At 40.5% G+C, this 24,186-nt stretch overlaps 1 protein-coding gene across 1 annotated transcript in view; it reads right to left on the bottom strand.

Moving 5' to 3' along the window:
* Positions 1–24,186, bottom strand: part of WWC2 (WW and C2 domain containing 2) — a 170,610-nt gene that overhangs the window by 29,382 nt on the left and 117,042 nt on the right. The window contains exons 6-15 of the mRNA XM_036228681.1: positions 22,272–22,401; positions 18,911–19,057; positions 18,266–18,339; positions 14,590–14,832; positions 10,375–10,464; positions 8,968–9,587; positions 5,445–5,574; positions 4,766–4,846; positions 4,581–4,667; positions 1,314–1,506 (exon numbers count right to left, since the gene is read on the bottom strand). Coding sequence (XP_036084574.1) covers positions 1,314–1,506; positions 4,581–4,667; positions 4,766–4,846; positions 5,445–5,574; positions 8,968–9,587; positions 10,375–10,464; positions 14,590–14,832; positions 18,266–18,339; positions 18,911–19,057; positions 22,272–22,401 — 1,795 coding nt within the window. The remainder of the gene's footprint in view (positions 1–1,313; positions 1,507–4,580; positions 4,668–4,765; positions 4,847–5,444; positions 5,575–8,967; positions 9,588–10,374; positions 10,465–14,589; positions 14,833–18,265; positions 18,340–18,910; positions 19,058–22,271; positions 22,402–24,186) is intronic.

The following is a 24,186-nucleotide window of genomic DNA, read 5'->3' on the forward strand; positions in this document are numbered from 1 at the left end:
ACCTAATGACTAAGCATGCAGTATTTTATAAGTATGAAATTATTTTAAATAAAAAGTTTAATAAATAAAAATTAAAAAATAAATGATTAAGTATAAACCATAATACGCCTTATAATATGTTATAAGAATGATTTGATTAGTATTGAAAAAAATCCATATCAACTGAAAAATTTTAAAAGAAACAAATAAAAACTCCACTGTGGTTCTTAAGTGAGAAACCAGCAAATTTTTTCTTTGGATAAGTAAGTTAGTAGAATGTCAAAAAAAATTAAAGGTTAAAAGCTTTTCTATTCCACTGAATCGCACATATCAGCCAGAATCTAAATTAAACTACCATTTTCTAAAAGGCTATCAATTAACATATTTATTAACTTTATGGAACTTCTGACATATCTGACATATCTAAGCCTTCTGACAGCCTAATGAGTCTGTTATCTTTGCTCCTTTTCTTTCTTTGTCAGACAATATCAGATATTTTTTATATTCAGATAAAGAAATATTAATAAGAGATCACTTTTTAAAAACGTTGTTCATTGTGAAACATGTGTTTCTATGTTTCCTATTGTACTGCGGAGAAAAGTTCAACTAAAGACCCACACCTTTGAACACCTTATGTAAATTTACGGATGTATAATGATTTTCTGGTTATTATACACAATGGTACATTACACTTACTATTCATTATGCATGAAGTCTCCTGCTTTAGCATCTAAATGCCATGTTGCTCTCAACAGCAACACGTATGTGTTAGAGCTTTCTGGAAGCTCTAACACCATGGCTGGCAGTAATGAACTGAATAAAGGAACTATATACCAAGTGTCTTGCTTAATTTAAATTTGTAACAGTGAATTATGTGTGGGATATCTTTTTGATATCTGGGTCCATCATTTACTAGCTGTGCAACTCTGGACACATTGCTTCTCTAAGCAGTTTTCTACCAGAAATAGAGGGAATTATACCTTTTTCATAAAATTGCCAGGTGGATTAAATGAGATAATGTATACAAAGCACCTAGCATAAGCCTCATATGAAATAATAAATACATAGAGGTTAAAGTGTTTCTTTAAAGGGTAGAAATGGAAAGTAGATTTTACAGAAAATCACGATTTATAAGCAGGTGTTAAAGGTCTAGAATAAGAGAATAAAAACCTGAAATCGCTACTTCGGATAATAAATAAACCACCAGTGGCTCTGTCTGAGGCGTTGGTTAAGATTTTTAGTGGTACCCGGGCTGACAAAATAGCAACCAGGAAATTCCTCCAGAATCTCCAGTTTAAGAGTCATTAGATAATGGCAATTACGAAAACTCCTACCAGGCATTCTTCTCTTCGTTGTTTACTAACACAGCAAAGGTCTACTCTCAGTGTCTTCTGCTGCAAGGCTGCCTGGGAAATGGCCACTCTGAACATATCACTGAATAAGATGGATTCCGTGGCTGGATGGACTTTTGTTCGAAATAGACAGCTGACATCAGTTGAGGAGGGAAGGAGAGCGACCCTAAAATACCTGCAAAGAACGAGAGCAAAATGGATCTCAGAGGTACTTCGATGACAATGGATGCACAGCCATCATTCGAAATTATCTGCAAAAGAGAAACACAGGGGAACATGGACTTTGTTATCAACCTGAAGCTTTGCTGCCACAGTGAGCCTGGTCCGTCTGTGCTCGGCAGCATGGAGGTTCTGTTCCTACCCCTCCTGTGCTGGCTGTGTCCCATGCCTGTGCTCTAGGCTGCCACGGGCTGCAGCAAAGGCATTTGACAGGGAAGCGAATGGGAGCAACATCTGCCAGGCAGATGAACTGAACCTCCCGCCCGCCCATGTACAGCCAAGTCCCAGATAAGTTACTTCTGAGCCTGGGAACATAGGGACACACTAAGTGGATACTGGTGACTTTGCCTCAAGGCATACATATTGAGTGAGTAGTAAACAAGAGATGTTGATAATCATGTCTCAGGAATGGAACACATTTTCCTACTAGAGGAAAAGAAAGGCCAAGTAGCACATTGTTACTAATATTTAAAACAGATGAAATTCAACAGTCCAAAAAATAGCACTGTCTAGTATCCCAGAGGTATCAGAAATGACAAACTGTTTTTGGAGTCTTATGCTTTGTAAAATTCAGAAGAGTTATAGAAAAAAAAAACCAATTTCTAATACCACTTTAAAGCAAAATTTCTGAGCACACATTATATAAGGACTCACAATTCTTGGAAACAGCACGAGCTACTTTCTTTTTAAAACTCAGAGAACACTCATTAAATGCCCCTCCCTCATTGCCAGGCTTGTCTAATTCATATTCTAAGAGATGCTTTTCTCCAATGATAAAAGCTTAAATTCACATGCAAGTCTGAGGAATGTCGTATTATTTCTGCATTTATATAAACATGGATTATGGAGATTCCGCACTAAAACCTAGGGGATCTGGGGCCACTGCTGTTAAGGCTGGAGATTCAGCAGAAGAAATCTTTTTTCTCCGCCTTCATGGAAAAGCAATAGCGGGGTGCGTATCAGCGAGCTGGAATGGAGGGAAAGAATTTTCTATTTCTCCAGGCTTTAGTTTTACTCTGTACTAGTGGCCTAACAACTTATGTGATCCTAAAATGTTTCCTTGTGGAAGAAAGTGAGGTTTTACAAGGTTAAGAGCTAAAGGCACAGGAGAAAGAAGATAACGGTGCTTTACCTCTCATTCTGCTGCAGGGGGTTTTCTCCCAAACGGGTCAGGAGCCACCCACAGAAACTGTCAGTGTTGCTAACTAGCTGAGGCATATATACTCTGCTGGTTGGAATTAATAATAAAAAAATATGTTTTGAAACTAGGGGGATAAAAAAACTATCTTAATGGTATGTCATATGAGCTGTCATTTTTAGCAGTGTCATTATTTGGGCCGAGGCTTTCACGTGTGGGTTTGAGAACGTGCCGCTATACACCGCAGGAAGGTTCAGACCAGTTAGACAAGGAACAGCACACCAGTCGGGGAGCAGAAGCGCCTGCCGTCCTCGCCACTGGAGAACTACTATTGGTCCTGACCTACACTGGCCATCATTTTACCTCCAGAGGGCACTGGTTTGCGACTTCCTACAAGGTAAGTGAGAGTGACTATGATTGGTTTGGCAGAGGTCGAACATCCGGAGATGCCCATTCGTATGATCTGAGTTTAAAGAAAGGACATGTTCTTGGGGGAGTTTTGTAGCTTCCTCCTGGATTTGTGGTTTGACTTTCACTGTTTACTCATCGATTGGGTCCCTGGTGGACCTGTCTTCTCCCTGATAAGCCGTAACAAAATTAAAAGGCAGATAATGACACAATCCAATATCCCGGGATATTCTTTGGTAGAGAGAAGTCATGGATAATACGAAGCCAGTCTTCCCTGAACACTACTGACTAGTCTCAGTCCCACTAGCAGGCTCTCTGGGGGAGATCTAGCTACTTCACCATATTCTTTCCCTCCTTTCTGGGCTCGCTAATAATATGGATCCTCCACGATCTGATCTCAGGAGGTCCTCTGCCCACTCCTCACCTGGAATCCTATCCCTCTCTAGCATGGATGATGGTCAATAGATAGTCATCCACTAGCTCTATTCTCTTACCTACTAAATAATCTCCATACAGGTGCTTTTTTCTTAGATTCGGTTTCTTTTTTCTGACAATCCTCAGAATATTAGAATGTAAGCTTAGAAGTAAACCCACAGGGAAAACATCCAGAATCCTCATGTTTCCTCTATTAAATGTCCTTCTCCTTGAGGAATATAGTCTACCTTTAAGGGAGGCATCCACCTGGCAGGGTACAGCACTTTGAGGGTCCCCTCCCCAATAGCTCTTTCTTATTCCTAAACCCTCGGACTAGCATAGTCAATGTATTATTAAGTGCAGGGTGGAGAGAGAGATTCTGGATTCTAAGTCGGAGGTGCTAAGTTGAAATGTGGCTTCTTTCTGGTACTTTCTAGCCATGGGCCCTTAAGAGAGTCACTGAAACTCTGACTCCAGAAAGTGTGAATGGTGGTAAAAATCTCAGAAAATAAATGGTCTCTACATGGTAAGTGTGTAGCATTACGTCACAACTTGATTGGGATTTACGGTTTGATGAAATGAAATAACTGAGAATTATTGGTCACAGGGAAGTGAACATTCGATTATAAAAACATGGTACACTACAAGTAGCAAGATATGATGTTTGGCAATGTTACGCTGCTAAATAAAATTAATCAGCACACTTTCATGTAAAAGACCAGAAAATTCCTCCAAACCAATAGTGGTCACGACTAGGCAAAAATAGAAATTTTAATTCTATTTCAAAAAATCAGGGCTCAACCCAGCATAATACAGAATTTCTGGATGAAAAGAAAGATAAAAAGGCTTGATTCCTATTCCTAATAATGCATTGGTTGAGTAAGAATCAAATCCAAAGTGCTTTTTTTCACTTTCTCCTTTTCTCTCTGTCCGTATCTACTGTTGATTAAGACATGACCAGCTCTTCTCTGTCCATATCTTTGTCGGATGGATCACTTGATTACAACGTAAAATTATCATATGTGGACAATTTTAATCTCCTCAACTTGTGTTTCACTGATTTTACTTACACTTTTGAAGTATGAGGTATCAGGAAGGCATGAAGATTTCGGAGTTGTGCTATAATCACCATGAAGCTTGACCTTTTTGGATCGCATCTGTCAAAAGAGAAGCTGGTGAAGCAAGGAAAGAGCACAGGCGCTTGCCATTGTGCGGAATTCTAGAATCGTCCCTTGCCTCGTGCACTTTCCTTTACCTGAGTCCGATCTGCACCTGGGCGGTCTCCACGATGGCAGCGTCTTCTTCACTGTATGTCACATCTTCGACTTCACTAGGCCTGGGGACCGGGAAACAGTGAGCATGGAACGGTTTACGGGATGTCCATGGTTATGGTGACAGTTTGCCACTTAATGATTCCGAATGAAAACCTGAATTAACAGCACTTCTATACCACCCCAGTGGGACTGATGCCAGTGCAAGCTCACTCTGAGATCTTTCTTCACCTGTCAAAAGGAGTCTGCCTCTGAGACTTTAGGGGAAAGGCTTTCTGATGTCCGACTTTCCTGAGCCTCCCTGGGGTGTACCGCACCCCTGGACACATTCCAGGCTTTCTGAAATATACATGAGAAGCTTCATGTGCCAAGGAGACAGTGGGCCAATAACTTTATTCCAACATTCTCATTAAAATCAAGTTTCAAGTCTCAAAGAGGGTGAGGCGTCTCTGAGTACCCCGACCTGTTTATCATGTCCCTGGGTGACGGCATGTGCTTGGTGTACCGAAACTTTCAGGCACGCCTTTCCTGTAATTTGCACAGCCCTGAGCACTGCAGAGAGTGGACTGACTGCAGCAGCGCACTGCCATCTATAACCCACAGGCACGGCCACGGGGAGACTCGGTGTAACTGAAAAGCACTCCTGCGGAAATGAGCCCTTACTGTTTCACGAACGCTTCGTAGACCCCACTGTCTCCAGCCACAGACTCGTCAGATACAGCAGCGGACACACAAGAGCCTTTCTCTCCAAGCAAATGGAGTACTCTTCTTTTTGGTAATGATTTTTCCACATCTGAGGAGGGAAGAGTGACAGCACTAATTATGATTTCTTATTAGGAAAAGTTAAATATAAACAGACATACAGTTTGGTTATGGGAAATCCAAAATATAATTCCCATCTGAGAAGCAAAGACATTACCATTCAAATCAACAGATGTGGATGAGTCAAGGCACTGACACTTATTAAGATTCCTGGGGTGCCAGTTATTTTGGTCATTATTTGAGGAAGAATATGGTTTTTCTTTGTCCTGAAATATTTTTAAGGGAAGGAACAAATTACACCTTTCTCTTTTAGGTATTCACTGCAGTTACCACACACACAGCGGCAAGAAACGATTTGCCTCCCTAAGTATTGGAGCTATTTCATTTATTTATTTATTTGTTTGTTATTTTATTTAATGCCTATAGCACTTCCTAGGTGGTCTCCCATCCAAGTACTAGCCAGGCCCGACCGTTAGTACTTGGGCACGTTCAGGGTGGCATGGCCGTAGACGAGAACTATTTTTATAATAGAGAGCATCTGGCTTCTCAAGGGCAGGAAAGGACCCTGCGTCTTTTGCTCTCCCCTTCTCTCCACATGCCATAGTCCACATCTTCTGGGCCACTGCACTAATAGAAGTTAAAGAAAAAAAGTCTCTAACTTAGAGAACTTCTCACTAGCTAATACCATTAAAAAAAACTTTGTGCTACTGAATCTTTAGCACCAACTACCACTTAACTTTTATCTCTAACTTATATTCATACGCCAGCATCCTGCAGTGAGCAAGGAACATTCATTTAAAGCTGTGCTCCTACGCAATAAGCTGCAAGCCTGTGGAGTTCTTTCATCCTCCAGCCTGTGAGCAGGGATCAGCATTTGTATGCATTCTGCCCCCTTCTGAGTCGTGACTTTACATCTTGTTAAGATGTTTAAGTTTTAAGGCTTCAGATTACAGGATTGATTGCTGGCAGTGGGAATGCTTTTTCCTTGATGATGAAGTGCCTTCTCTCCGCCCACCCCCCTTTGCGAAGGGTGAAGGTGATGACATGATTTATTGATTACCCCCAGGAATAACCACAGCAGCCTGAAATTGACTTTGACAATGACAGAGACTGACTGTGGAAGGACTTCGTAGTCATTCCAACTTGGTTTCTGTCATCCAGCAGGGATTGGCGCTGGAGAGCAAAACGCCTATAAAAGGAACTCGACTTTACCTGCATAAAACTCTAGAGCACTGAGGGAGATGAACACCCGTCACCGCCATGAGCCGCCCGCTCCCACACGAAGGTCAGACATCCCCTGAATAAACCAAGCCTTGGTGACTTGACCTGAAGAGAATTAGTCTTTACGGTGAAATATATGCTTTCAGTTGTTTTCACTTATGAAACTGAATATTATTTGCAAACAAAACTCTCGGATATATTGTCTCTTTGGGTGACTTTTTTTTTTTAACTTTTAAAATGCATATTATATTATTTGTTTTGTGCAATTAATATATATAATTACATGTTTCATGGAAGCTTCAGAGACAGCGATCTCTAGGCACAAGCTTCTCACACAGACAGAGGAGCAGACCCAAGGGTCAGCAACCAGGCAGGACAGGGACTTCAGGCCTTGGGATCCCTAGGTGGGGATGAACCTTGGGTGATGTTCTCACACTTTCTCTCCTCCATCTGGCTTCATTTACTGGCCTCTCCAAGTTGACTGAATGTTGAGAATTTGTCACTAGAGAACACTCTAAATATATACAGAGCAAACGTAGCTTTGAAATGTTCAAGAAATGGAAGACCCTTCAAGTCTAAAGCACAGAACACACAAAAAAACTTTCTTCTCTCTTCTGTTCTTTCCTCCTTTCATAGATTTCAATGGTTTGTGGTAGAAACCGTGTTTAGCAGAGTGTGTATTATTTATCATCATATGTAGTAATAATTACCATGACGTGAGTGCCAGGCACCAGGCACCGATAGATGCTTTAGATAGATTATGGCATTAATCCTCCCAGGATCCTCCGTGATAGATATTGTATCATCCCCACTTTGCAGATGACAGACAACAAGCTGGAAAGAATGGACAATGTGCTCACCAGACCACAGCCAGTCAACGGGGCAACCAAAACGTGAGTGCAGGCGTGGCTGGCTCCAGGCGCTGAGAGCGCCGAACCGTACACTGCACGCCCTCTGGAGGCAGAAGGAGGTCTGACAGGGGCTTTCTGCTTTGCTTTCTTGGAACCACTATGTCAGCACCACTCCTGTGCTTATTTTCTTTGTAGTTGGTTATTATTTCAGTAACACGTTATTTGTAGCTTTGGCACCTGCCAGGCAGCGGCACTTAAACCACAGATGTCTCCTGTGCCCTCCCTCTGCCCCAGGCCACTGGCAGGCAGAGTCTCAGTCTTCAGTATTTGAAATCATAGAAACAAGGTGGATTCTTTTATCTGTTTAAACAGCTGAACTGCCCAATTGAGTGATACTCAGAATTCCTAGGATAGTAAATACAAAATAAATATGCTTTTGGAAACAGCAGGAAAATATTTCTTGAAAGGCCTGTCCTCTTCTGTGCTGTGGACACACAGTGACACATGCAGATCTGGGGCCCCCGGGGCCAGCGCTAGAGCTGTTATTTCATATCTTGTTCCAGGCTCCCTTTCTACCAGGACCGCTCTCTGCCAACCACACCTGTGATCATTTGCCAACACGGGTACCATGTTGTCCTCTCTACAACCACGTGTAGTACATGAATAGCTTCTACTTCACCAGGCCAAACAATTACAAAAAAAAAAATTAAATTCTCCCTCTGTTTCTGAATCTATGAGCGTTAATGCAGGAGTCGGAGCTCAGCCTGCTGCGCTTTCCTGGGCTGCAAGCAGTGATGTGGCCAGAAGAGGGCGAGGTGACACTATGCAGCGGAACCGGCTCTCTCCAAACTACCTCTAGGCAGAAAGGGAGAATCTGGCGCGAAACAAAAATTGTATTTAAATAGAATTCCCTGAGCAACCTAAACACAGAGCCCTAGTACTAATTAGCTAGTATGCTAATTGCTTTGCTTTTACTCTGTTTTAGGCCAACTTTTGAAAAAAAAAAAAAGCCCTCTTTTTTGCCTTGTTCTTTCTGAATCAGAATCTGCTGAGAAGCATGAAGTGTGTTCGCAAAGCACGTTCCGAGACAGCTGCCGTACCCAGAGGGTGTCTGAACAACAGAACAGATACCTAACGGTTAAATTTCTAGACAGGGAAAGTGATTTTTATTTGATACAGAAAAAAGTCCAGGTATTTCAACTAAAAACTCCTCAAATGAAACCAAAATAAAAAAAGAGCAGCAGAAAAAGAAGGGAGACTAGTGCCATTTGTTTATATGGAAAGAATAACCCTCCAATTGTTCCCCTTAAAATAACTAAGAGCGAAACATGAAAGCAAAGGTCCCCCCTTACCTGCAGTTCCTTCGTAGAATGGCTCCCTAGCACACTCGTGGAGGTCTTTATCCTCTAAAAGGGACTGGGACGCGCCTCCTGAATCGGGATCCAGCAATATCTGATTTTCACCGAGGCCAATGTCTGCAAAATGGCTACTCAATTCACATTCTTCAAAGTCAGCAGTGAACTGATGGAGAGGGACGTCGTGAGAAGACATGGGAAACGTGCCTTCTAAAACCAGGGGAGAGCCAGGAGGGGACAGGGAGGAAAGGGAGGACCTTGAGGACAGGGATGTCACAGACTTGGGGGCCTCGGTCAGTGGGGGAGTGTGGCCTGCTGCTGCGGCTGCCGCCCCGCAGGGCCCGCTCTGGCCTGGCTGGCTGGGGGACTTGACCACTTCGTTTTCATGGATGGTGGTGATGGGTCCGGAAGGAATGTAACCACCCTTTTCTTGCAGAAGGAAGTCCAGTTTATACTGATAATCCGCGTCTATCTGGTCTCCCTGACTGGTGTAATAGAGCTCGCTGGAACTGAGGGAATTGAGTGACCCTCTGCTGGAGGTGTTCAGAGACCCTCGACTGGAGGCCAAGGAACCCAGGCTGCTACCAGATGACATGGACAGGGTGCTGGCCGAGAGGCTGAGAGAAGAAAAACACACGCTGTAAAAACTGGTATGAAATGGAAACCACCTCAAGCACAAATCCTGCTGGCTCATCAGACCCCAGGGGAAAGGAACCCAGCGAGGCCTAAGAACATATTCGATGACAGAAAAAAAAAAACCTGCTATTATACGCATATTTCCAGGTTTTTTAATGAACATTTTCAACCTGGCTCTTGAAATACTCATTAAGCAGCAATCCTACTCTTACTAAAAATGAGAGTTACTAAAGAAGGGGGGGATCAAACACCTATTGATAAATCTAGCTGCACAGACACTCATAAGCAAGGATATAATTTAAAAATGTGGAAGGAGAGGGTTAAATAGGGCAATGTGTTAGTGCAGTTATTTAACGGATAAAACTCTTTAGTTTGAGAGAGAAAAAGGCAAGCTTATAGAGAAAAAGAGTGATGCAAAGGCCCTGAGGCTTGCCCGCCAGTCCGTGCGTATTTAAATAGTGAATATGTGGCTAAATCTCCCTCGCCCTCCTGTAAAAGGAGGGATACTGTGGAGAAATTGGGGCATTTTCCTAAGTATGTCCGAAGCTAAAATATACCTTCTTTTCACAACAAATTCCACCTTTGGTTTCATGGGGAAAAAAATCTATGCAACTTAAAGTTTGGTCACCAAGTTTTGATTGTACTGGTATAATTATGTTCTTTTCTTTTAAATAGTTGAACATAAAGAGAAAAGTAATCAGAGATGAACAAAAACAAGCCTGAATGTAGCCAAGAAAAAATTTCCCTTTGCAAACCAAATTGGTTTACCTTTTCAGTTGTGAATGTAGGTAAGTTGTTAACTTAGTAGTTTCTTCAAGTTTCTGTAGCAGCTCTTTTCTCCGTTCTTCCAATTTCAACCTAGAAAAAAACCCACAGAAACGAATTTATATATGAAATGATTACAATAAACTATGAAAACTTAAGGAAAAGAAAAACAAGATTCTTATTCTACAAATACTACGTACCACAAAAAGGAGAAATTCAAATTTCGAAAGAAAGCAAACAGAACCTCCAGCAAGAAGCAAAGTGGGCAGAAGAGTTCACAGCCAAGCCTAATGAACGGGGATCTGTACCAAAGCTCAATGTAACTGAGAATTTTTTTAATTTGGTATTCCAACACTTTCCTAAATGGGCAAAGAAACCTCACCATTTTGAGTTAAGGAAAGGCAAGAAACTGACAAAGGTTATAGAATTCTACAGGCCTGTGACTGGGCTTACATTACTAAAACATTTAATAGTAATAGCACAGAATTGTGAAAGATCATCCTAGGTATTAAATTTGGTAGGGGCTGTTCTAAAATAGTATCTAGTGATAAAAATTCCAATATTATATTTGAAGAGAATTTTAGCAATTAAGACACAAATTATTCCAAATCGTTTAAGCAAGAAAAAGACATGAAAATGATTTCCTTTGCTATTTAGAGCAGGTCTCATCACCTACACCAGGTTATCATGAAATTTCATCCACTTGAATTTAACTGCACTAGTGTTTAAGGTTTTTTAAAAATTAACGTATTATGGAATTGTGTACTTGAATACGTCATTTTAAAATATATTAAGCACCCAGAGGTTTATGCAACTAGAAGCCTGCCTGAGGGTCGTCTCGGGGTCTTTAGACATCATGGAAACAGCCCGTTCTGGGTGTTCAATGAGCAGCAGGATGGGACCTAGAAAAACAGCACGATTTGTAGACTTGGATTTGCCATACTGGTTGTGTGTGTTTAGGAAAGTCACTTAATCCAGGTCTCGGCTTTCTCATCTGTAAAATGGTGATTACAGTCCTACTGTGTCTACCTGCCAAGTCTGTTAAAGGGATCAAATGAAGAGTGTGTCTGTGGAAGTGCTCTGTAGACATCGAAACAAATCCTCCTTGTTCTAAGCCTCCCCGTGCCCTGCAAGGTGGTGATATAAAAATTAGCTACTCTTCCTTGGAAAAACAGTAAAATTTCCCTGATTTTCAACTTCTTTGAAATGTTATGTATGTTTTAGTCAGTAAGAAAACATGCCCATATTTTATTTATAGGCATCTATCCTTTGATGTGTCACCAACACGATTTCATTTTATGTTAAAATAAAAAGGTAATTCTTGTCATTTTGTTTAATACTTCAAAGGGTGATAAATTCTTAATTCACAGCTTTCAAAGGTGTATTTTGCAAAGGAGTCCAGTCTTTACTTTTGAGATCTCTTAAATATAAATAAAAACTCAACAAGGAAAAATATTAATACGAAATACATTAATTTTTGGAGAAAGCCCCAAATCTATTAAAATCCATGTCTTCTGAAACAGGAAAAACACTTTCAAAGTAAAATTTAAAACTACATATTTATTGCGCAAATGAAGGCTTTTCTGGTGTGTTAAGGAGACCTCAGTATGACATTAATGTTTCACACTGAAATTTAAAATCCAAAGCTTTTCCCGTCCCCGTCACAAGCGATGGGCCCCATTCTGCCTTCTTCCAGGCGACGGCTCAGGCGCTGACATGGTCACTGTGAACCACGGAGGCTGGGCTTTTGCATTCTTGTTCACATGTTCCCCAGTCAGATCCCAGCCTCCTGGAAGGCAGGCATCGGCTCTTTCTCCCTCTGCTACCCAGGCCGCCTGAAGAGTCGGCGCCCCTCCCCAGCCTCCATTTCGGTGAGTCTAATAACACCTTTGCTTCGCTGGGGGAAACACAATGAAGGCCTAGGGGGAGGCACAGAAACTGCCAGTGGGGCAGCCCTTGCTGTCCTCCGTCAAGCACCCTGACTTCTGTCTCTGATAGAATCGCTGCAGCCTCTCCTACTGGGAGCTGGAAGTCCTCCTCAGATTCCAGGTGTCCTTTTAGGAAGTGACCTCCCCAACTTCCTCTGGACCAGGAATTAGAAGAAACTGCATCTGTCCCTCTAAGCCCTTCTACGGTCTCTGTCCTCCTGGGTGGGAAGGGATCTTTTCAACCAAGTCCCTAAAAGATGCCACCCGTCGATCCTGCTGCTCTGCACCACCCATGTGGCTGCCTCTGCGAGAAGGGTGCAGGGCCTTCGCCTGGCCCTGCCCGTCCTGGGTGCCCCAATGGGGAGAAGCACCTGCCTGCTCTCTCCTGATTCAGACTACTCACCTAGGGACAATTTCATAGCGTCTATAGAAACAGTAAGTTCCTTTTCCATTAAAAAATAAATGACATTTATACCCCCATCTACTGGCTTTAAAATTTTCCCCAGAATCAGTGGCAAAAACATTCATATACAATCATGAGCCACTTAACAATGGGGATGTGTTCTGAGAAATGTTGGTAAGCGATTTCATCATCGTGCAAACATCACTGAGTACGCTTACACAAAGCTGGCTGGTACAGCCTAGCGCGCATCTTGGCTACATGGTGTACCGCTGCCCTTAGGTATGTCATGTGACTGTACAAAACAACACAAGATCAAATCAAGGACAAGAGAAAGTAAATCGATCAAGAGATGCAGTGAACACGAGACGTATGAGGCTGCCGATGGCACACGACGTATCGTTTTTTTAACTGCTTCTTTTATTGCTCTTTACAACGAGCTTTTCAAAAGTGCTTTTTCTAGAGCACATTAAAAAACAACGATACAAAGTATAGTATTGTAAACACATAAACCAGTAATATAGTTATTGTCATTATCAAGCATTACGTACTGTCATAACTGTATGTGCTATACACGACTGGCAGTGCAGTACGTTTGTTTATACCAGTATCACCACAAACACGTGAGGAATGCATTGTACTGTATACAACCTTACGATGGCCACGATGTCAGTAGAAGATATAAATTTTTCAGCTCCATTATAATTAAGAAATAATTAAGACATCTTGGCAAGATAGAAGACAAAACCTCTAAGATTTGTGAGAAAGTAGGGAGCAATATTAAGATCTTATCAGCTAGAGAAAAATACAGAGTTTAAGGAATCTATCTCATTAACTGTATGGAAAGAATATGAAAGATGTTTGAAAAGTCCTGTATTGCATGACTTCTCATTTGAGAGCAATTTCTCTCTTTGCTGACGATCCCTCACAATGAGGACTCTCTTTCTCATGTACTTTACCACCACTAGGTGGCGAGCTCAGTCACTGCTGTCTGGGAGTTAGCGCTGCCAAGCACAGACCACACATAGGATGTAGGATCACACATAGTGGCAGAAAATTCATGTGAGTTTTTGATGGTTATTATATGTGTGCAAACAAAAGTTTAAAAGCCAATGTCTAGGCACTTAGGGGCAAACTCTACTTTTAACGTTACATCACTAGTCATCCCTGAAGCTCTAGCCCTAATAAAAAAGACAAACAAGACATCATGCCTATAAAAGCTGATTAAAGCAAACAAACAAATGCCATTTTCTCTCTCTCCAGAACATATCTAAGAGCTGTTTACAGGCCCTTCCCAGATTCACATACTATAGAGTACAGCTGATCTGTTTACAGAACTGGATATTTTAGATTAAGCGATCATTTTACACGTTCCTACAGAGATCAGAAAATTGCTTAAAGTGTTTCCCTTTACCTTTTACCTACTTCAGAGGAGGGTTTCAAAGGACAAACACAATCCAAGTGAACATTTTGTGACCTGTTAAGATGTCAAAGAAAGCAAGCTGTCCTTTCCTGGTGAAATGGAAAGCAATAAATTTTTGCATTCTTGTGAGTAATAAAACTCGGACTAGGAAGCTTCTGTTGCTGTAACAGTCCAGATAATCTTTCTTATCAGAACGCAAGAGTTTACAGCTATTGTTATCAGACTTGGTCAATGATGTACTGCGTTCCTGGTTTTACGTCAAGATCCCTTAGTTATTCAGCACCTGTCACAAGCATTTTTACATTGCAACAAACACAGAAGGGCTGTGCCTTGTTGCTCTACGGAAAGTCCTTAGCTCTGGTTCTCACTCCACTAAAGACAGACGCAGACCAGGGAAATGGCGCCCGGGCACAGCTAAGCCGCGCTCACAGGTTTCACCTCTCCTGTCCCCAGGGAGGAAAACCAACCTCTCGGCCAAGGCTTGGCTGGGCGCACCCCTCACTGACAGCAGCTCCTCCTCCAGTCGCTGCCGTTCGGCTTCCAGGCGCTCCAGTTCATCTCGAGTGCGCTTTTGTGGAGTGACGAACTGAAGCTCTTTCAAAAGTTCCTCTTTTTCATGAATCAGCATCAGTTTCTCCTTCTCAATATCCAGTGCCCCAGGCCAGGCCTCACTGTCCAATTTTGACAATTCAATTTTTAAGTTGGCCATGCTAAAATAAAGAGATAAAAGAGGCGTGCACATACTTAGGACTCCCAAGAAAGGGAAAACACAAACTAGGCTAAGTTTGAGGTTTAAATGCTAAATTTCCTCAATGAACCTTACCAGAGAGGGGGTGTGATCATCTGGTATGAGCAAAAGCAACAGCCTATACCTCAACTCTGGGCTCTATACTTAGTTGTCATCTACTTCATTTTCCCATTTTGAAACATATGGATAAGCACAGCCACCCATCTGAAGAAAGGTGAAGGTTGAAGCGCACAGACACGTAAAAAAGCGTAGAGCTCCGGGAACCCTGGGCAGGTCAGTGCTGAAGTGTGATGACTGCCTGGGTGGAGTGACAGGGGGACATCTGGAGGGCTTCCATACAAACAAAAACAAACAAAAAACCCCCGAGGTAAATGATGCCTGGAATGCATTATAGATTTTTATTCCTATAGGAAAAGACACTGTCCCCTCGCAAAATGGTTGTCCCCAGGGTAGATTGGGCAGCAACTAGGATATTAGCTAGTCAAGGGGGGAAGAGGGGAAGGAGAGAGCAGTAGATTGGCCAGCTAGTATTAAAATAGTCAATCCATCAAGAAAAGGGGGCAAGGCTTGGCTTCCTCCACCAGCGTTCTCCTTAAGCTGTGCACTGTGAAATCTCTTTCCTGTCACGGTGTTGACTGGTGTCTATATTTATTGAGCTGGTACTGTAGACATCAGTGCATTTGACCTGGCTGTCCTCTGTAGATAGTCATCTGGCCGCACAGGCGCAGACAGCACCTGCTGCGTCTCTAGCAGTTCAGGCAGCACCACAGTGACAACAGGTGCCAAAGTGAGGGAACGGGGATGGAGGAAGAAGAAAACGCAGCAAGGGGGGACTTCACCAGTGTCATAATTTTGCCTGACCCCGGATTTCACTCTTTCTAGAGCTTTATACTAAATGGTCAAGTTAACTCCGGATTCAATTAGAATGTCTCATCAAATAACTTGCTCTCTGTCACTGTGAGGACAATATAGATTATTCACAAGGTAAATGGCACGTGACTGTTTTGACCATAAGCACAAGATCAGGACACACTATGAATACAACTGATATCAGCACAAAGAAGCCATATTCTTATTTTTTTTTTTAAAAAAGCTGATGATTACTTTATATATTGTTCTAGCACATTCCAGAATATAAAAAACAGGGAGAAAGGGAGAATTTTGTTTTTCCTTTTTGATGGATAAAGTTGTAGAAAGGAAGAAAAAAGGTCAGCAAAAAATGTTATCAGGACAAAGATGGAAGTAGTTCCACATTCTTGTGCCATAAATTCCTTGTCTTAGTTAAAAATAAAATTGCCATCTTAAATTGGCACTGCATATACAATGTACTTCTGATTTTCACCCACCGTCTGCATTTATGATAGATCTAACATCAGCTATTCTTCAGCTTTAACCACAAAACCATAAACAACTGTCTCAACGTACTGGAAAATTAATCATCAAAATGCTAAATAAGCATGGTATTATTAGCTTCATTAAGCACATAAAACAAAGGCTGGAGGAGAAAACCGGTTTCAGAGAAACACAGCCCGCCTCTTTACTTATTCAGGACTGAGGAAGAAAAAGCATTTTCTACATATACATAAACCCTTGAGATTTACCTTCTTGATGACATCACTAGTTACTTTAAAATAAAAGCCCACATTAGGTAACAAACAGCAATGCAACCAAATGGGAAAGAACCAGCGTCTTAAGTTTTGATGCGACTGAGTTAACCAATTGAAATGGCACCAACAACGTAACAAAGGAAAGAAAGTCACCTCTGGCTTGTGTGACCAGGCATTATGTAGGTCTTGAATTTTATATGGAAAGAGGACACCGAATCTGGGGAACGAAATAGGAAGATTTTGGGGAACACCTGTGACGAGAAGTGCTGTGCGAGTTCCAGGTGGAATGAGCCATTAGGAGCCCAAGCAAAGCAAAAGCTCAAGTTGATTCAGGGGAAGTTGAGTCAAGTCCCAAAGAACCCAAGGCATGAGGCCTGGCTCTCAGGGTTAATGCTAAGTTACGACCATTCTCCTTCAGAAAACGAGGCACAGATCCTGGGCTTTGTTTACAGCAGAACCCAGGAGTTCTAACAACCGAAGAACTGGCTTGCTCACAGCCAGGGGGCTGCAAGCGGCCTCCACCAGTGGCTTCCAAACCACTGGTTCACAAAACCACAAAGCGATCTTCAATCTTTAGTGAAGGCAAGGTGCTACCCTGGGCACTGAGAAACAGGCAATAAAGTACACGAAATTCTTCCTAACTGCAAGAAATTTATAATCTGCCTGGAAAAATTTATAGGCATGAAAACTAGCCAAGTGAAATATTGTTCAGAGAGGCCAAGTGACTTGCTCAAGCTCCCATGGTTAATAATTTGCGGAACAAAGCTTAGGGTTCTTTCAATAAATCGAAGAACTAAGTAATATTAGTAACAGGCTTCTCAGAGGCAAATATTATATTTAGGCAGATCAAATAATTACTTTGTTAAAGCCAGATAACCTCTAAGAACTTTGGCCAATTACTTATAAATATTATCATCGCCAGAAACAATGGATATACCTCAACACCCATCTGATGGTCTTCCTGATGGTGGGAACCTCTAGTAGGTTCTCAGTTGAGCTTTTCATGCTCATAAAGGAGAATCGTAATAAATTTCTCTGTCACTTGCAAGGTGATAATGCCGTCTCCCCGCCCCCCCCCCGCCCCCTGTGTCTTCCTAAATTATATATCAACAGCATTTCAAATGTATCAGTAGGGCTCTCTCCCTCAAAATAAGCAAAGGGTCCCATATTATGAAAACAAGCTGGGTCTGCTTACTAGGTAAGAACAGTGAAGCCTTTTATATCTTACCCATACAGAGTCACAAGGTAAGAAAAAGACAGTAGAAGGTTTAATAGGAGTTGATAAGGAAAAGGAGAGAAATAAGCATCTCTCTTCCTTCTCCTGGAAGTCACTGGAACAGACACCTCAGCATCTTCAAGGATATTAGCAGGAGGTCTTTCTTCCTTTCAAAGCAAAGAAACATGCTTAAAGCTATTTATCTTAGAACTCATCAACTGTTATCAAGTCCTATACCTCAGCCATTGTATCATGTTTGTATAATTGCACTTTTAATTGTTAAGTATTGTGCCAGCTCAATGCTTCTTTCTTCCAGAAGAGGAGGAGACAATTTCATCCCCTCACTTCTTACTAATTCTCAGTTCTTCCTTTGGGGGCAGGGGAAAGGAAGAGCGAGCGAGCAGAGAGGGGGCTCTGCAACCCCAACATTCTAAAATGCTGAGGGAAATCTCAGTCAGAGCACGTGTGGGTGCGCCCAGCAGATGGCACTCGAGGAGTAAAGATTAAATCTGGAAACGAAAATATTGTTGGAGCCCCTGGACCACTGAACCAAACAGTTGCCCCACTGTTACCTTCTTTTGGCTTCTTCATACTGTAGGCTCAGCCTGACCTTTTCAGCTAAATTTGATCTACTTCTCACTCCGATCTAGTTAAAAAAAAAAAAAAGTCAATTAACTCTGCTAATGAACGAAGGTAAACTGCTTTTGTTTCTGAGAAGTACAAGTAATTGAAAAACTAAAGAAGACGGTACTAAAATTGAGAACACCAGTTTAAAAAGGCACTTACTTTATAGTCCCAGTAGGGGCACAACATTTCTTTTTAATTCAAGCTTGTCTGTCTTTCAAAGACTTTAACATCATTTTCTCCACACATTAAATTCAAGACAAAAAATATCACGTAAATGTTTCTGGTATCTAAGAATTTATGAAGGGTATACAGGTCAATAAAATTTATGAACTAGAACTAATTTCATCTTTATGAGCCAAAATTTCCATCATTTAGCTTTCGACTGCATAAAATGTAAACTGAATAACTTCAAAAATGAATTTTTCCAATAGGCAAGCCCTATTGTTAATCTCTACCTATTTTACTTTCATAACACATAACTCATTGGAAACCTGCTAATGGCATCCCAAATGGGAGAACACACATCCTTATTGTAATTAAGGCCCATCAAGGATGGTGCTGGGGCTGGCCCTCCCACACCGGTAACTTACGTCTCCGGAAATGCTTGTTTGTGACCCCGCATCAAGGGTCTGTCTGGAGAGAGAGAAATGAGAGTTCACAGGACTGGATCTCAAGTCTGGCTCAGATCTGCCAATGCTCTGATCCAAATGAAACCGCTCCTGCAGCTTAGCAAGACTCTGTTCAGGAAATACAAAGTACTTCATAAAGTTTAACATTTAAGAGGGCAAAACTTCCCTACCAGGTAACTTAAATTGAAGGAGCTAATCTCAATGGAAAAACAAAGACTTTAATTTAGTAGGTACTTAGTGCTTTAAATTACTGAAAAAAAAAAGGGTAGAATATAATTTTGCACATACACACGTGACTTTGAAAGTATGTGAGAGCATATTAAATAGGTTATCTTAATTTTCCCAAGATAGCCTGGGAATTATTCACTCTGTGAATAATGCTCTTTATATTTAATACGTGTATTCCTTATTTTAAAAATTTCATTAAAAAGAAGTCACTTTTAATAAGAACTGCTCTCTTTATGCATTAAAAATTATGAAGACATGGAATACCTATAATACAATCTCATTTTAGAAATAGCAAGACAACTTCTTAGAAGACTTTTGCCATTATGCCATTTTATATCTGCACAGGACCTGAGAGATTATTTAGCTCACATTGATGTCAGTGATAAGGAAACTAAGGCCCAGAAGTCACAGTACTTGCAGTGGATCTGAGCCTGTCTGTATGTCAACTGCATGGTGCTGTCTACAGTGACACATTTGGTTTGGTAAAATGAATAATCAAAAGCGAACAACATGCCTGCTGTCCACACCACGTTTAATATACGGAGCTTACTTCAGAGGAAGGATGTGAGCAAATGAAAGTACGAAAAAGAAAAAAATTTTATTTAAATTGCTACCAAAAAACAAAGAAACTTATAACACACTGATAAAAATGGTAAGAAACATATCAACATTAAGAACAGGAATCTAATCTTGATATTTAAAATTCTCATAAGGAACTAGAACTATCAGAGATCTGACACACACACACACACACACGTGTGTGTGTATATGTATATGTATATATATATTTTATATATATATATGTGTGTGTGTGTGTGTATATATATATATATTTAGGTGAGCTAACCCTTGGTTAACCTCACAGATTGCAAGGATCTTGTCAGCTTACAATCCCTTATTTTTTATTTTTTTACACCTACAGCACCTGGTCTTCCTAGGTGGTCTCCCATCCAACTATTAACCAGGCCTAACCCTACTTAGCTTCCAAGATCAGATGGGATCGGGCTTGTTCAGGGTTGCAACCCTGAATATATATATATATATATATATATATATATATATATATATATATATATATATATATTCTTTTTACCTAACTTATATTTCTTTCACAGGGCTATTTAAACAAAATGTATGTGCAAGAGGGATAACACTTAAATGATCACACCAAATAATATGGAACAGAAAAAAACAGAGATCTTTTAGTGATCTTGAGCAAGTCTTTTCTATTTTTCCATCTGTATTATTATCAGTATTTTTCAAACCCACCTGTGGTGATGATGCACTCAATTAATTTAGGTCATGATCACTATTCTTTTTAATGAAATAGAAGGGACCAGCATTAAAATCAGAGTACACTGCTAGTATTAAGAGCAGGCATATTTCTGTGAAATTTGTTTTGTGTATATCTATAAGTAAAGATATTTGTATGGTACTGGGTTTTGATGTACAATATATTTCTTACTGTGTGTCATGGTCGAAGAGGTTTAAAAGTCACAGGAGACATCTAATGACCCTTTCAGCTCTATTGTTGATTTGTGTTATCTACTGATTAATTATTTTATATACATTAGTAACTAAAAAGGAATCTAATCTTTTAATTCAATCTGGCTATGTATAAATCCAAAGTTTACATGAAGAATCAAAAATGACCAAATTGCTGAATTATAAGATTACAAAGTAAATTTGTTCGAGTTCTATTAACATTTTTCAAAGGTCCTATTATGTACATTTCAGGAATTAGTGATTTAATTAGCAGGGTCACTGCGGAACAAAATGAAACATATCCGAGTAAAGTCCTATGTGTGTTATGTTTATGTAAAACCATATAGCCTGGAGGAAGACTACCTGGGTTTGAACCCAAGTCTTGCCACTGACTAGCTGTGTGACTTTAAGTAAGTTACTTAACTTTTCTATGCTGTAATTTCCTTGTCTATAAATTGAAGACAATAACAGTGCCTAGCTTTAAAGTTGTTGTGAGAATTAAATGAATTATTTTTATGCAACGTGCAGAAGATTGCCTGGCACAGAGTCAGTACATGTAAGTACTTACTATTATTACTCTTGTTTTTTCTATTTGATCCTTTCTTGCAAAATTCCCAAAATGAAAAATTACATAGGTTTGAGAATATTTACCTAATTTAACTAGTATTTTGAAAACTGACATGAAGTAATCAAATACAGTTTTTAAACGCAGAGGTTCTACTAATAATGCGAACATCACTACTAGCTCCAACATTTTCCCAAAGATAGAGATTAAATCCTTACTCAGCTAGGTAAAGAATTCCAATATCTGAAATATAAAGAATTCTGTGCTTGTGATAATTATGGGATAGAGGGAAGGAAAGAGGAGGAAGAGATACACTCTTAAGAAAAAAAAACAACACTTGACTTTATCTGCTGAATAGAGATATTTGGAATGTAGAACACTGATCACTGAATGGTTGTTTGTCTTTTTTTCTACAAACAAGGTTGAATCGTTAGGAATTAAGACCTGTACAGTGAGAACTATACAGGTGTCCCCAGGGGATCTACTGCCATTAGCAGATCTCCTAAGGTGACTGACTATATAGATATCCCCCTGCGGGTCAGCATTCCTCACCCCACCCCTAGCTAGGACCTCAGAATCAGCTGGAGTGGAAGAAGCTTTTCTAAGATCCTTACATAAGATCCTCCTTCCAACAAGGCATATCCTCTACTTACTGATAACAGGTAACATGCCTTTTATGTATCCTGGGCTGAAGATCACTGGTTTGGGTAACCCTACTTACCACGGTTCTGAATGAAGTTTCCAGTGAGTTGCAGGTGCACAAGGACGCCATTCTCCTTATATAGGCTCCAGGACCTACCACTCACTGTCTCAAAGACCATCCAAAGCCTGCCTTCAAATGAGCGTATCAGAATCTTGGAACCAATCTGTTTTCCTCCATGGCAGCCTTATTGCCTATAACAATCTCCTATGGGACCATTCTGTATGAACGGGGTGGGTATGATAAAAGGCCATCCAGACTCCGATGGAGAATGTCTGCTTCAAGGAGAGTTTCTGGGCCCCAGAAGGTAGTAGTTTGACTTAACAAAATGTTCCATCACATACCTGCATCAGATCTTGTTTTTCTTTTTCTCCTGAGCTGATAGCCTTTCTGATAGATTTCAGTTCAGTTAGAATGGCTTTGGCTTCACTAAGTTCATAGCCACTCTGGCCTCCAGACATTTTTTTATCAATTCTGTTAAAAGAGTGGGGAGGAGGGGGGGAGGAAAAAAATAAAAAGACAGAGTACAAGTTAAACAGACAGGAGGAATTGGTTTGGGACTAACTCAGTTGCCTGATTGTTTTATTCCTTGACTCTCACATATCAGTATCATCTTTTCAAACTGATTGCTTCTCCTCCTGTCTCTTCTAAACACTTCTAGCTAAGATTCTTTTTACTCCCCACTTCATACCCAGTCCCTTTCTAATCATTTTCAGGCTCAGTCTTTCTGATTTCAGTCTGTTTGGGTGATCCCGCAGCTGACAGACCTCAAAGCTCATCACATGCTGATCCCGATCTCCACCTTTCTGATAGAGAAAGGTTAAAGACATAAGAAAATGATTTAGCAGGACAGAAGTGTCAATAACTGGACAACTGCAGGAACTACAGGATTCATCACTGCCACCTTATTTTACCCACCATAATGTCTGCTGCAAAGTCTGGCAGAGTGCTTACAGTATGGTAGGCTTTTAATAAACGGTAGTAATTATTATTTACGCTAGTGAATACCCTACACTATTTGGATCCTGTGATTAGTTTCTCATTTCTTTTTAAATATATGAAAATATTTATTCCTTTTTTTTTTTTGTAAGAGTCAAGCATCGGGATAAAATTGCTTGCCTTGCCAAATGAGTTCAATTCTAGGCATAAGGCAGAAGGGCAGATGTGTTCATTTGTTAACTAACACCGAATACGGAACTCTTCAATAGACTGATATATTACCCCTGCAGATCTGCTCCCAAGTGTCCTTATAGTTCACATGGGCACCCTATGTCAGAGGATTTCATGTAACCTAGATCTTTGTTGCGAAGGGACCAACCAAATTAGCCAATTCTTTCAAAAAATGGTTTAACGATTTCTTCACTATCACTTTCCTGGTTCTTCCTACCACCTATGCCGCCCGTAGTTCATCATGAACACAACTGGGCTTCACTGGGGGCTGTGTGTGGCTATGCCTCCACCATCGGTCAACAGTTCTTAGGCATATTCTTGGTCATATCCACAGAGGAAAGCCACTTATTATATCACAGAAAACTGGCTCTGAGCTCATTTGGTTTAAAACATTTAATAATTTATATTTATTTCAACCTGAAGAGTACGATCTAAAAAAAACAATGCCATCTTATTCACTCTTCCAAAGTTTACTAAAACAAGTGTAGTGTGTAGATAACATATTTCCCCACGTATTATTTTAGTAGATATTTTATGACGCTGAACAAGCAATTAAAGTCTTAAAACTCCAAGAAAATAAAATACATTCCATCATACGGTCATTTGATAATAAGTACAAATAATGAAATCTGAATTAAACTGAATTATGTGCGCGTGCGCACACCCACACCCACACCCACATACAGAGAGTTGAGGCTGGGGAAGGGACCCTAAAGATCTAGTCACGCTTCCTCCAAATGAAGAAACTGAGGCCAGAAAGTTCATGCAAATGTAGCTCCTAAATTATCTAAACACTTAGCTAGTAGGGTGACTACCTTAAAATGACAGACTAGGCTTGGGGCTCTTATGACTATTACACTTAGAAGATTTGATAAAAATACTGGAAGTACTTTGAATATTGGTTAATTCTATTTATTTGGGAAGGGATTTATCAATGAAATCATCGAATCCCTTAAATATCAAAGTTAGTTGAGGCAAAAAACTTATTTTGATAATAATTTGTGAGATTTCGTGATATAAATCTTAAACTGTGTCAAAGTGAATTTCTAAAGCCCAAGAAATTTCTTTCCATTTGTGTAAAACCTACAG

This window comes from Rousettus aegyptiacus, unplaced genomic scaffold (genome assembly GCF_014176215.1).
Source record: "Rousettus aegyptiacus isolate mRouAeg1 unplaced genomic scaffold, mRouAeg1.p scaffold_m13_p_11, whole genome shotgun sequence".
Taxonomy (NCBI): Eukaryota; Metazoa; Chordata; class Mammalia; order Chiroptera; family Pteropodidae; genus Rousettus; species Rousettus aegyptiacus.